The following is a 13,742-nucleotide window of genomic DNA, read 5'->3' on the forward strand; positions in this document are numbered from 1 at the left end:
TTCAGTATAACTGCTTCATTAAGAAGCAAAACCACCCAATGGTCAGCCTCCCCTCTTTGCAAAATGGACAGGCTCAATCTGGTAATTGGTTGTTTTCTGTTGGTTTATCTAATTCAAGCTGTTGTTAGGAGTTAAATAAAATAAATATATAAATATATATTAATATAAATATATATAAATATAAAATATATATGGTTTAATAAAATTTTTCTAGGGTTGTATGTTTATATGCAGTGCAACAAGTACAGTAGTATAACAACGCTTAGTTTTCGGGATAGGCTTTGAACCCACCACAGCACTCGCCAAAATAAGCAGTTTCAGTAACGTTATCAATGTGCCATCAAGTCATTCAGTCTCCTGGCGACCATATGGATAGCGTCTATCATGAATTAAATAGTATTTGGACCTAGAGTGAATGAAAAGTGTGAGTTCAGGTAATTGTGGATGTATAACATCGGGTAATGAATAGACGATTGTCTTCATTGCCGTTAAAAAGCGTCAGAACCAGCGCTGTGGTGCCTGTTGCGCATGCGCAGTTGTGCGTCATCGTAGTGTGCGTGGTCTCTGGAAAACTGGAGCGTGTGTTCGAACAAACGTCACTTCACAGCATGAGGAATGAGCTGAGGTGCTCTGCTTCAACATGGGATAATTATAAGCGGCGCTGGGCCTGGAAGAGAGAAAATGAGCGAGTTTATGGAGTGACGGTGTATTCGCTCATTTCCTCCCCGCCCTGCGTCTGTGTGCTGCCCTTGTTCAAATACTGCAACCACGCTTCCAAATATAGCACCGCCACATCAACGCTCCAACTGTAGATTACTTACTCAACACCAAAAACACCTACTTCATAATACTTAACACAACAGCGCTATTTAAGCTTATTCAAACAATAATAATAAATGATCTACATTCGTGTTATTATTAATGTTATTAACACCATGATGATCAAATCAAAGTTTACCTCTCACATAGTCATACACAGTACAACTGGCAGTGAAATGCTTTATTATTATGAATAATAATATCATTATTGATGTTATGTTATGTTACTGCAACAATTAAAATATTTACAATTTTTCAAATAACTTAATTGTTGGTATAGTATCACTTAGTTCATATTGATATCGTTTGTTCATATTTGACCCTGAACTTATCAGGAGTGAATTTTTCACAATTTAGGCTACACAGGAATTACTCATTTTCACTCTTAATAATAATAATAACAATAATAAAAATTAAGTTTCCAGGTGAAGCGGTCTGGGTCCTTTCTGTGTGGAATTTGCATGTTCTCCCCGTGTCTGCGTGGGTTTCCTCCGGATGCTCCGGTTTCCTTTCACAGTCCAAAGACATGCAAGTGAGGTGAACTGGAGATACAAAATTGTCCATTACTGTGTTTCATATTAAAGACTTGAACTAATAAATCTTGTGTAATCAGTAACTACCTGCCCTGTCATGAATGACGTTACATTCCTAATAAAATAAATACATTATTATTACTATTATTTGATAGATAGTAAAGCTCCCATGACAATCATAATAATAACTCTTTAATCATCCAGGGTCCATCCTAGGAACACTGAGTTTAGTATCAGCATATTTTTAAAATGTTGAATGAAAAGCCTAGGTGGGCACAAAAAACTCCTCAAAAAGTCTAACTGGAGGCAAGACCTGAACATGCATGCCTGAAGGTGTGCAGCACTAACACTACTATGTTTTCATAATTTAATTATCAATTTAATTATTGAATTACATCTGTTTACTTGATGATGATTGTTAATATAATTGTTTTAACTTTATTTTTAATAACCAGTTTATTAACGCAGTCCCCCACCATCAGAAATTATGCAGTCGAGATTCCCACATTTGTGGAATTCGCAGGAGTCAGCACAACCGGAGTGCAATGGCTGAGCCTCGCCCTGGGTGAACCACCTTTTTGATCATGGTCTCGCCCCTGCCAGGTAAGTATGATCACACTGGATCCAGTGACACCCAGAATCTTTTTGCACAAGGCTGGAATACACCCTTAAAAGGAACATTTTATTTCAGAACATCACACTTAAAGGCAATTTAAAGTATTCCCTTGTTATCAGAATTAATTTTGCTATGCAGTGTCCATTTTGCCAGCTGTGCCACCATGCTACCCTGTTGTTACTATAATGCTAAATAAAAAGTAAATATGCCATACACAACAGCTGAATGATACTGATAAAACCATGAATACATCTTACAGTACTGTGATAGTATTTTGTCCAAGCAATTGAGGGTTAAGGGCCTTGCTCAAGGGCCCAACAGTGGCAACCTGGCAGTGGTGGGGTTTGAACCAGCACCCTTTCAATTACTAGTCCAGTACCTTAACCGCTAGGCTACAACTTGTCTTACAAGGCACACTTTGCAATGCAGTAATCATATTTATCTTTGGGCATAGGGTCAGAGTTGGCTCTATGTGCGTCACTACAGTTTAAATGGGAAAAATGTTTTATCCACAAGCCACAGAAATAGAACTGTGTGGGTGTGCCCTAAGCTCTTGTGACAAAACTGTACTTTTGCTTGCAAAATTCCCCAGAAATAGGCATAATTATGTGATTTTAACAGCAATCATATACACACTGCATACAAAGAACGTTCTGTATGAAAATATTTGCTGGTCTTTATACAGCACATTATACACTATAATGCTGCATGTACTAGTATTATTTTTTTATTACAGTCATGGCCAAAATATGCACTTCTTTCAGAAAATGCACCACATCATCCAGACAATTGCTGTGGAATGATAACAGATTTAACATTTCCAAAGCATGTGATTACAACAAATTTCTAATTAAAGTGGTGCATTTTCTGAAAGAAGTGCAGGAGTGCCAATATGTTTGGCTATAATGTAAATGTCACACTTTGGGCTTTCTGAAATCAATGCTAATAAATAAGTTACCTGAAATACAGCTGTGATGGCTTTAAGCCACATGGATGAATGCAAAAGTTTTTATTATTTTACTAACTAAACAGGTCTGTTTTAAAATCGTACTTACCTTTCATGCCAGCAGCAAATTCCATAATAAAAAGGTCAAAATTTAGCTGTAAGCCAACAAATTAATCTGCTTGAAATTAGGTACTATTAGGTACTATTGACATAACAAACAGAAATAACAGAAAGACCACATACAAACACAGGATTTTAAAGTAACTGCATACAAACAACTTCTACAGGCAAGTTTGATTGCTTATTCAGATGGATTTATGTTTAAGGCAATAGGATGTTTTTAATCTATGTCTGTGGCCAAATGTTATGGATCAGGGATCAGGTGCACCGAATGGTGCAACCATTTTTTCCTAATGATGCTCCCATATTTCAGAATAATAATGTCCCTAAAGATACTGCCAATATTAATAAAAAATACTTTTATGGCCTGATTAACCCAAAAATGTTTTGCTAAACACAAAATTAAACTTTTGCCATTTCAGTTGGTCATTTTAAGTCTACAACAGAGGACCTAGGACCCTGAAGGATCTGGAGAGATTCTTTTAACAGTAATGGTTTAAAATTCCTTGTTCTGTATTCTCCAGCCTTATAAGAGGTTATATGAGAAGAATAAGTGCTGTTTTATTAGCAAAAGGCAGAAGTACAAAGTATTAAATGCAAGGGTGCCAGTAACTGTGGCACATGTAAGTTTGTTCAGAATAATTATTTCTTGATAAGGATTTTTTTCTCTTAATGACTTTACTTTACCAAAAGATTTATTTATTATAACCCTTTTACTAATCTTTGCCAGGGGTACCAATACTTGAGGAGTTGTAAGTCTATTAGTGAGCCATTTCAAAACCTGAATGCAAGAACTGAATTCATCTACTGCCATCCTGAGGCCTAACGACTACATGCTCCTTCTCCACCTCCTTTAAAATGATTTCTTTGACCAACTTGCCTGATGGTCAATGAAGTTACCCACAGTTAAATTACATTTACTGTCTTATATGTATACAATTATGTTGAATTCACGTGTTTTAACCACAACAATTGCTAACAGTTGTAATAAACCAATTTACATTTCAATTTTTGGCATTTAGCAGATGCTTTTATCCAAAGCGACCTACAGTACTGTGACAGTATACAGTCTAAGCAATTGAGGGTTAAGGGCCTTGCTCAAGGGCTCAACAGTGGCAACCTGGCAGTGATGGGGCTTGAACCAGCGACCTTTCGATTACTAGTCTAGTATCTTAACCACTAGGCTACAACTGCCCAATTGCATTAAAACATGCCTCTAAATTTGGGGGGCGGGGAGAGGCCTCCCTGACTACATGAACTCAACCACTCACCCATATATATATATATTTGTTGAGGGGGCCCAATTTTTTTTTTGCACTGGGGCCCATGAGCTCCTAGTTACGCCACTGGAGTGAGCTTTGAAATATTAGAGTTTAACTGTAGAATTACAGATGATATAAAATGCTGGCTACCTGTTGCTAGTAAGTCGTTGTTATATTCGTAATAAATCTTTGCTCTTTGACTATAAGTAAACAGAACAGTATGGTCACTAAAACACACTTAAAGAAAATGTACTTTTTAAACTTGGACATAAAATGCACTATGCACAACATTACATCAAACACAACTCAGTGAGCATAAACGCTCCTACAACGTTTCGACTATTAAGTCGTTTTTAACCCTTATTAACACTCCACAAAGTTGAATCAGTTCATCTGGACACAAGTTTGTTGTAGAAAAACGTTTCGTCACTCAATCCGAATGACTTCTTCAGTCTGACGAAACGTATCTCTACAACAAACTTGTGTCCAGATGAACTGATTCAACTTTGTGGATTTGTGTACCTGGATTATTGAGCATGCATCTACAGATCCTTATTAATACTCCAGACGTGGGCGTACTGCATCGTGGGATACTGAGCTCCCACGGCTGATGAAGTCCCTTGCCGTTCCATGACGGCTAGTCGGCCGCTCGCCACAATATACAGTATATATATATATTATATGTATATACAGCTCTGGAAAAAAATAAGAGACCACTTCAAAATTATCAGTTTCTCTAGTTTTACAATTTATGGGTATGTGTTTGACCAAAATGAGCAGTGTTGTTTTATTCTATAAACTATTGAAAACATTTCTCCCAAATTTCAGATAAAAATATTGTATTTTAGAGCATCTTTTTATTTAGAAAATGACTAATGGTCAAAATAACAAAACAGTAACAGAAATTTAGGACCACAAACAATGCAAAGAAAACAAGCTCATATTCATTTTTAAACAACACAGTACTAATATTTCAACTTAGAAGGAGTCCAGAAATCAATATTTCATGAAATAACCCTGATTTTTAATCACAGCTTTCATACGTCTTGGCATGCTTTGGCCATGTCTTTCACATTGCTGTTGTGTAACTTGACGCCACTTCTGGCGCAGACATCCCAGGAGCTTGGCTTTGTTTGATGGCTTGTGACCATCTATGTTCCTCTTGATCACATTCCAGATGTTTTCAATGGGGTTCAGGTCTGGAGATTGGGCTGGCCATGATAGGGTCTATATCTGGTGGTCCCTCATCCACACCTTGATTGACCTGTCTGTGAGATATGGAGCATTGTCCTGCTGAAAAAACCAATCATAGAAGTTGGGGAACATTGTCAGACAGAAGGAAGCAAGTTTTCCTCCAGCACAGTTTTGTATGTGGCTTGATTCATGTGTTCTTTACAAAGATAAATCTGCCCGATTCTGGCCTTGCTGAAACACCCCCAGATCATCACCAATCCTGCACCAAATTTCACAGTGGGTGCGAGACACTCTGGCTTGTAGGCCTCTCCAGGTCTCCATCTAACTATTACACGACCTGGTGTTGGACAAATCTGAAAATGGCACTCATCAGAGAAGATGACCTTACTTCAGTCCTCGACGGTCCAATCCTTATGGTTTTTCGCAATCAGCCTGGCTCTTCTTTGCTTCTCATTGATGAAGGGCTTTTTTGTAGCTTTGCATGACTTCAGCCCTGCCTCCAGAAGCCTGTTTCAAAATGTCCTTGCTGTCCTTTTCACCCTAGCTGCCACATGCCATTCTTTTTGTCGGTCACTTGATGTCATCTTACGGTTGTTAGGTGACATTCGAATGAGGTGGCAGTCAAGACGGTCAGTAGAGAGTCGTTTTCGCCCTCTGCCAATCTGTAGCTTTGTTGTCCCATGTGTTTGCTGCTTTACCTTGTTCTTATGAACCACTGTTTTTGAAATTTTCAGGATGGAAGCAACCTGACGCTCACTGTATCCCTCTGCCAGTAAAGCAAAGATTTTACCCTTCTTTTCCTCACTAAGAACCTTTTTTTCCAACTCTTTTGGCATGGTCTGTATTTGTATTTTGAATACACTTAAATTTTAGGTAGTACTAGCACTGCTTTTGTCATCCAGATGGTTCTATAACAAAAGAATATTGATGACACCAGTAGTGGTTTTTATACTATTGCTCTTTAGAATAGGATTTGGTTGATGTATTCACCTAATCAGCATCTAATTAGGTAGAATGAGGTGTGTCTGTGAAGGAATTTCCTTCAGAACGACTGCTGTACATGTAGAGAAGCTGATTTAAGAAAAAACTGGAGTGGTCTCTTATTTTTTTCCAGAGCTGTATATACTTGATAAATGCAGTTTTCTATAATGGCATCAAGCTTTCAAAAAAAAAATTTAAATGACCACGTTTACAAGTATTTATTAAAAATAACAACAAAACAGCATATAATGACATTGATGAGTATTAGTACTGGTATGATACTAGCCATGGTGCTGTGATCACTGGCAGGCAGAAAGCTTTCATGGCTGTATTATCAGCTTTTGGGGGCTTTTAAACAGGCGGCCTCAGATTGGCTGAGATGTTGAGAGGCGGTATGCGGTTGGATAGGGCACACTGACCTCTCCAGTCATATTCACACTGGTTTTATACATTCTGCTGGTTATTAATCTGTTACTTACACATTAGAATGGAGTTCAGGCTTCGTGCAGCCACGCTTGAAGATTGTAAGGACATCAGGCGCATGATGTCGGTGAGTACAGAGCACCAAGCGGTTTAGTTTACACCATTTACCACACGCTTTCTAATTCCAGCACTCTGCGCCAAGTTTACACTTTGATTTTACCTACAATATAAAATACTTCAATCTTAGTCAAAATGCAACGTGTTGTGGCCGGGTAATAATGGACGACTTGAGTCTTTTAATAATAATAACCCGTGACAATTTATCTAGTCAACCATGTGCATATCAACGTACTCTATGCACAGCATGGGACCAGAAGAAGAGCAATACCATGCTCAATGGCATACAAATGAATGCCATGAAGAATGCAGTTGAGTTGACACAACATATCCTCTCTTTACAAAATAGTTTAGCACAAGGTTGTAAACATAAACTGAACATGAAGGAAGGGGGCCAAATTTACGTGGTTGGGGGAGGGGAGAGGGGTTCCCTGCCATTCTGAAACATTCCTGGCATGACATCAAACCCTGATGGATACTACATTAAACAAAGCTAGTAAATGTAATCTGTTTATTTATAATTTTACATCAGTATAATGGTGGGATCATATAAAAAAAAAATATCGAAATGTTGAGGGGAAGTCATGTTCCCCCAATATATATTGTGATTACAGCCTTGGTTTAACTTGTACAACACATCCCTAATAATAATGCATACACATTACAGAACAAAGAAGAAAGCAGTAACAACCAGACAAAGAAATAATGCACCGATTATACAGTTGAAAGTTTTTCTGTTTGTGCAGGAGCTCGCAGAACATGAGAAACTTGAAAAAGATCATGTCAAAATTACAGAAAAAGGTATGACATCAAATGGTTCATTGTTAAACAGTATGATTTATTACAAAGATCAATGTAAATTGAAGTGGCATATTTTAGTAAAAGTGGAATGCATATGATTTGTAACGCTGTCTTTAATCTTTACTGTAGATCTAGAGCAGGATGGGTTCTGTGAAAATCCGTTTTTCCGTGGAATAATTGCTGAGGTTCCAGAACAGCACAAGAGTAAAGATGGTGAGAAGCAGACTTAAGAGATTTGTATTCATCTGTTCTTATGTGATGAAAGCATAATGCTTACTAAACACCAACCTTGGTGTCAGGGCCCTACATGGGGCCTAGGATGCAGCTGGGATCTCATAATTTTACAAACTCCTAGTACGGATATCTCAGGTGATAAATATAACGTTAATGTTTCGAAAAACAACAAAACTGGATATTTTAGCATTTCAAAACTCCATTAGATTGGTCTATTTATTGAATTCGGTGCGCTTCTTCTTTTACTTATGAATATATCATTTACAAAAGTAGCTCTCAACCAATAGCACATGTCCAGTTAAGTTTTTTTTAACTGGTGCTAGTGGGAGTGCATATTAGGTTTATGTGGGGTTTGTTATGATGGAATTTCCATTTCATAAGCCCGTAGAACTTGGTTAAACACAATTCAGTAGCCACTTACATAAAAGCACATTACTTTTCATAAAAATACATTTTGATCTTTAATATGTTAGTTAAATGTTGAAAAATTTTGCGAATCCCTGTGTTATTGAGAGTGACTGATTATTGCCATGAACTGAAAGGCTCATTAAAGTGAAGAAAGTGAGAGTTTACAGTGACTGCAAACTGTATCTGTTTCAGGTCATACTAAAATAGGTTATTCCATATACTTCTACTCTTATAGCTCATGGAAGGGCCGGTCTGTGTTCATGGAGGACTTGTATGTGATGCCAGAGTTTAGAGGTAAGTGTGAAATAGTTGCTTTCTAGAAGCACTGACGTTTGTTATTTGTTGTAATTAAAAAAAAAAACTCTTCCTATCTATGTTCACATCTCACCCAGGTAAAGGCATTGGCAAAGCACTTATGAGCAAAGTTGCCCAGGTGAGTTGTTTATGCAGACATTAGAAAAGTTTTAAAAAGTTTTTAAAATGTTTTCTTTTTTAATAATAAAAACACAAAGTATTATGTGTTCAAATGATATATTAAAATTAATTAATGTAGTTGTAAATTTTATGTTCACAGTTGGCACTGGATGCAGGGTGCAAACAGATGAATTTTACTGTATCAAACCAGAACAAAAGCGCTCTTGATTTTTATCAGAGCCAGGGCAGCCTTGACTTGACCACTTACCTGGGCTACCATTACATGTGCACTCATGGTGATGCCTTCCAACAGCTGGCAAAGTGATGACAGTAAATTGTAGGGTCCAGTCCTTGCATCACTAGAGTCTGACAGTAATCTAACGACCGTCCAGCACTAAAAGAAGGAAAGGAACTTAATTTTAATATGAAACCTACATGTGTAGGGTTGGTCAGTTAAAATCATATAAACACCTGAAAAGCTGCTGTAAGTAAATATTGTACAACCCCTTGTTACATGTTGTTGATAATGTGTAAAATAGTGTTTTATAGGCTCTAAATATGTTATAAAATGTATGGTTGTCATCGCTCGTAAGTTTTAACAAATATAACAGTACAAAATTAAGCTCATGTATTATATATTTTATTTATTTTTTATCTATACAATTATTCTCATACAATGTTTGATTTATACAATCACTCTCTGTCATACATTTTGAAAAGACTATTGTGGAGATCTTCAATAAGCACCTTACCTCTGTATATTTGAACACCCTTTCAGTTGTACCATCTCAGAACTTAATCAACTTACAAAGTGGTCTTGATTTATTAAGACCTTTTAGTAAGGTCAAGAATTATCATTGGAGGTGGTGCTAGTTCACCAGTGCTGAGATCTCAAGCTTGCGAGTTTAAATCTCAGCTTTGCTATCGTCCGGTCTGGCACCTACACGCAGACACAATTAGCCAACGTCTGCTGGGGGAAGAGTCTGAGGGTTACCTCATTACTGCTACAGCTTCTGCTGGCTGGTCGATGGCGCCTGCACAGGGACGGGGGGATAATGGAGAAAAGTGCATGACTCTACTTACGTGATACAGATCCCTGTATAAACCTACGTCCTGCTGGTAAAAATAAGAGGTTGGTAACTGCACACTTGTTGGAGGGGGTGTGTTAGGTACGGCCCAACTCTGCCAGGGTTGGTCTGCAGCAGTGGATAAGAGATACAACCAGGGTAATTGATTACAACTAGATTTGGAAGAAAAAGGGAGAAATGCCTAAATAGAATGAAAAAGAATTGTAATTGAAAATTGTATGCTGATAAAATGTATAGCTTAATACATTCTCTAATTCTTTAAATTTTGTGCTAACAATAAGCAATCATGGATATGGGTTCTAAGCAGCTAAAATAGTTAGGCATGGGTGGATCCATCATGCCTTGGGGTTGTGTAAAAGCCAGTGGCTTTATTGGCTTTATTAGCCATAAAGTTGATTCCACAACATATCAAATTCTAGAATCAAATTTCAAAGTGGAGTTACAAAATATGAAAATCACATTGCTTCTGCAACAGAACATTGGTCCAAAACACAATAAGGGGAAACAACCACTATTATTTTTGTTATGTAATATACGTTTAGTGCATATATCCAGTTTAAGGTGGTTGGGTCCCTGGGAGGGCATATACTCCTGACTTGAATCCTATGCAAATGTATAGAGAATGTTGGAGTTCATAAGAGGCACCCTCTTTTGAGTGATAGGATAAATGAATCAACAAAGCTGCAAAAATACAAATCTTACGGTCTACATGTTAACTGTTAAAACGGATTACCATCGCAGAAATTTAGTGCAAATAAAGCATGTTACAGGTTTCAATTAAGAGAACACAGCGCTATCTTGTGGTTAGTATACAAAAGTAGCAGTACGGAATAAAACTTTGACATTGCGTATTAAAACAAATAGATACTTTTGAAAGGGAAAAAATTTATTACTGTTGTAGGGAAAATTATTTAATTTAAAAAAAAAGTAGTTGATTTTAGTAAAATGAGTGGAAGCACTACCTTTGATTAATCTTTAATTTTGTGTGGGGCCGCACGGTAGCTCGGTGGGTAGCACTGTCGCCTCACAGCAAGAAGGTCCTGGGTTTGATTCCCAGGTGGAGCAGTCCGGGTTCTTTCTGTGTGGAGTTTGCATGTTCTTTCCATTTCTGTGTGGGTTTCCTCCGGAAGCTCCGGTTTCCTCCCACAGTCCAAAGAAGTGAGGTGAATAGGAGATACAAAATTGTCCATAACCGTGTTTTACATTAAAAACTTGAAATGATCAATCTTTTGTAACGAGTAACTACATATCCTGTTATGAATGTAGGCAAAGTGTGTAAAACATGACGTTAATATCCTAATAAATAAATGAATGTGTGGTGCTGGTACTGCTTCTATATCCATTTTGTCGAACAAGAAAATTCACCTTCTGTTAGGAGAACAAGCACAATTTCCTTATAAACGTTTCACTCTTATTTTCCTTCTGTCCCAACTTTTTGAAGTGTGTTGCAGGAATCAAATTCTAAATGTGTTTCTATTTACAAAATACAATGAAGATCAGTGAAGTCATTTGAAATCTTTTCTTTCTACTTTTGTCAGTTAAATAAAATGTAAGAGAATTAACACAGACTTGTCTTTTTACTGTTTTACAAAATGTCATAGTTTTAGGAATAAGGGTTTGTCATTTTAAATGTAAAAATCCGACATGACAGAAAATAAATTCAATGTATGAAATCAAACACAGTTATACATGAAAAGATTATATTAAACGAACTTCAGCCTTTGTCACGTGGAAATCCACCACCAGTGCAAAGGTGCGTGGCCTGTGTTTTACCGCTAGGTGGGGCTTTAATAATGGTTTTGAATAAAAATGTTTTGGGGTTTTATGAAACATACATATACATACACTGCCTGGCCAAAAAAAAGGTCACACACTCTAATATTTGGTTGGACCGCCTTTAGCTTTGATTACGGCACGCATTCACTGTGGCATCGTTTCCACAAGCTTCTGCAATGTCACAACATTTATTTCTCTCCAGAGTTGCATTAATTTTTCCATAAGATCTTGTGTTGATGATGGGAGATTTGGACCACTGCGCAAAGTCTTCTCCAGCACATCCCAAAGATTCTCAATGGGGTTCAGGTCTGGACTCTGTGGTGGCCAATCCATGTGTGAAAATGATGTCTCATACTCCCTGAACCACTCTTTCACAATTTGAGTCCGATGAATCCTGGCATTGTCATCTTGGAATATTTTCAGGGAAGAAAAACTCCATTGATGGAATAACCTGGTCATTCAGTATATTCAGGTAGTCAGCTGACCTCATTCTTCGGGCACATAACGTTGCTGAACCTAGACCTGACCAACTGCAGCAACCCCAGATCATAGCACTGCCCCCACAGGCTTGTACGGTAGGCACTAGGCATGATGGGTGCATCACTTCAGCTGCCTCTCTTCTTACCCTGATGCGCCCATCACTCTGGAACAGGGTAAATCTGGACTCATCAGACCACATGACCTTCTTCCCTTGCTCTAGAGTCCAATCTTTATGCTCCCTAGCAAATCGAAGCCGTTTTTGCAGGTTAGCCTCACTGACAAGTGGTTTTCTTAAGGCTACACAGCTGTTTAGTCCCAATCCCTTGAGTTCCCTTCACATTGTGCGTGTGGAAATGCTCTTACTTTCACTATTAAACATATCCCTGAGTTCTACTGTAGTTTTTCTACCATTTGATTTCACCAAACGTTTAAGTAATCGCCGATCACGATCATTCAAGATTTTTTTCCAACCACATTCCTTCCTCGAAGATGATGTTTCCCCACTGTCCTTCCACTTTTTAATAATGCGTTGGACAGTTCTTAACCCGATTTTAGTAGTGTCAGCTTCTCCTTAGATGTTTTCTCTGCTTGATGCATGCCAATAATTTGACCCTTCTGAAACAGATGAACATCTTTTCCACGACCACAGGATGTCTTTCCACATGGTTGTTTAACAAATGAGAAGCTACTCACTGCATCAGTTAGGGTTAAATAACTTGTGGGAGGTTCTTGCTTAGATAAATCCAGGTGGTGACCTTTTTTTGGCCAGGTAGTGTACACACACACACACACACACACACAGTTAGGCTGCATGTGCACAAACATAATACCCTTCCTACCACCAGTACTGAGGTACAAAAAGTGCTTTGAATCTGGTTCTTTGCCGTCTGCATCTGTTGCTAATTTGATTCTTGAACTATTCATTCAAATGCATTCGGTTGATTCACAGGTCAGTTAGGCAAGCCACATAGAATTTTCGCGACCCCTACCACTATATACACCCTCACTCTTGGACTTTTTATTCCACTGCATTACTTTAAAGATGTTGTAAGATGTTGTTAATTGAATGTAATTTCATTGTTTAAACATATTTCTGCAAGATGCAATTTGCAAGGAAATGTAAAAAACATAACACAGTAAAATAGATCTGTAAAAGTACAAGTAAAACAGCTTAATGTTTGGCAAACAAAATAAACAACAACAAAACAATTTGGCCCAAAACGGAGCAGTAAAAACAAAAGCAGGGACGAACTGCTGTTAACATCTGGGCTGTTTCAGTAGTCAGACAGTGAGCTTTTATTTTCTTAAGAAATGTGTAGAAAAACACATCAACGTGAAGTAGGATAAGAAATGTGCAAAAGCAGTCAAAAAAATTGATGGAATAGCACGACCTCACCTTACACTAAGCGCTTGACGAGAAAATAGACTCGACTGTTTGCGAATCGATTCGCTCGGTTCATTTAAGAGTCGCTGGAAAAGAATCGACTTGTTCTCGATTCGCCCGTCAGCATCAGACTGGAGGAGGAAGTG

General features: G+C 37.8%; 1 protein-coding gene and 1 pseudogene across 1 annotated transcript; one reads left to right on the forward strand and one right to left on the reverse strand.

The window, feature by feature from the left end:
- Window positions 1-1,815: 1,815 nt before the first annotated feature.
- LOC134313221 (U1 spliceosomal RNA) lies at window positions 1,816-1,963 on the reverse strand (annotated as a pseudogene).
- Window positions 1,964-6,936: 4,973 nt separating this feature from the next.
- Window positions 6,937-9,490, forward strand: sat2a.1 (spermidine/spermine N1-acetyltransferase family member 2a, tandem duplicate 1). The gene is made up of 6 exons (XM_062993236.1): window positions 6,937-7,021; window positions 7,758-7,812; window positions 7,942-8,025; window positions 8,647-8,748; window positions 8,847-8,887; window positions 9,029-9,490. Exons 1-6 carry the CDS (start codon window positions 6,959-6,961, stop codon window positions 9,191-9,193), a joined length of 510 nt encoding a protein of 169 aa, XP_062849306.1. The 5' UTR covers window positions 6,937-6,958; the 3' UTR covers window positions 9,194-9,490.
- The last annotated feature ends 4,252 nt before the right edge of the window (window positions 9,491-13,742 follow it).

This window comes from Trichomycterus rosablanca, chromosome 4 (assembly GCF_030014385.1).
Source record: "Trichomycterus rosablanca isolate fTriRos1 chromosome 4, fTriRos1.hap1, whole genome shotgun sequence".
NCBI lineage: Eukaryota > Metazoa > Chordata > Actinopteri > Siluriformes > Trichomycteridae > Trichomycterus > Trichomycterus rosablanca.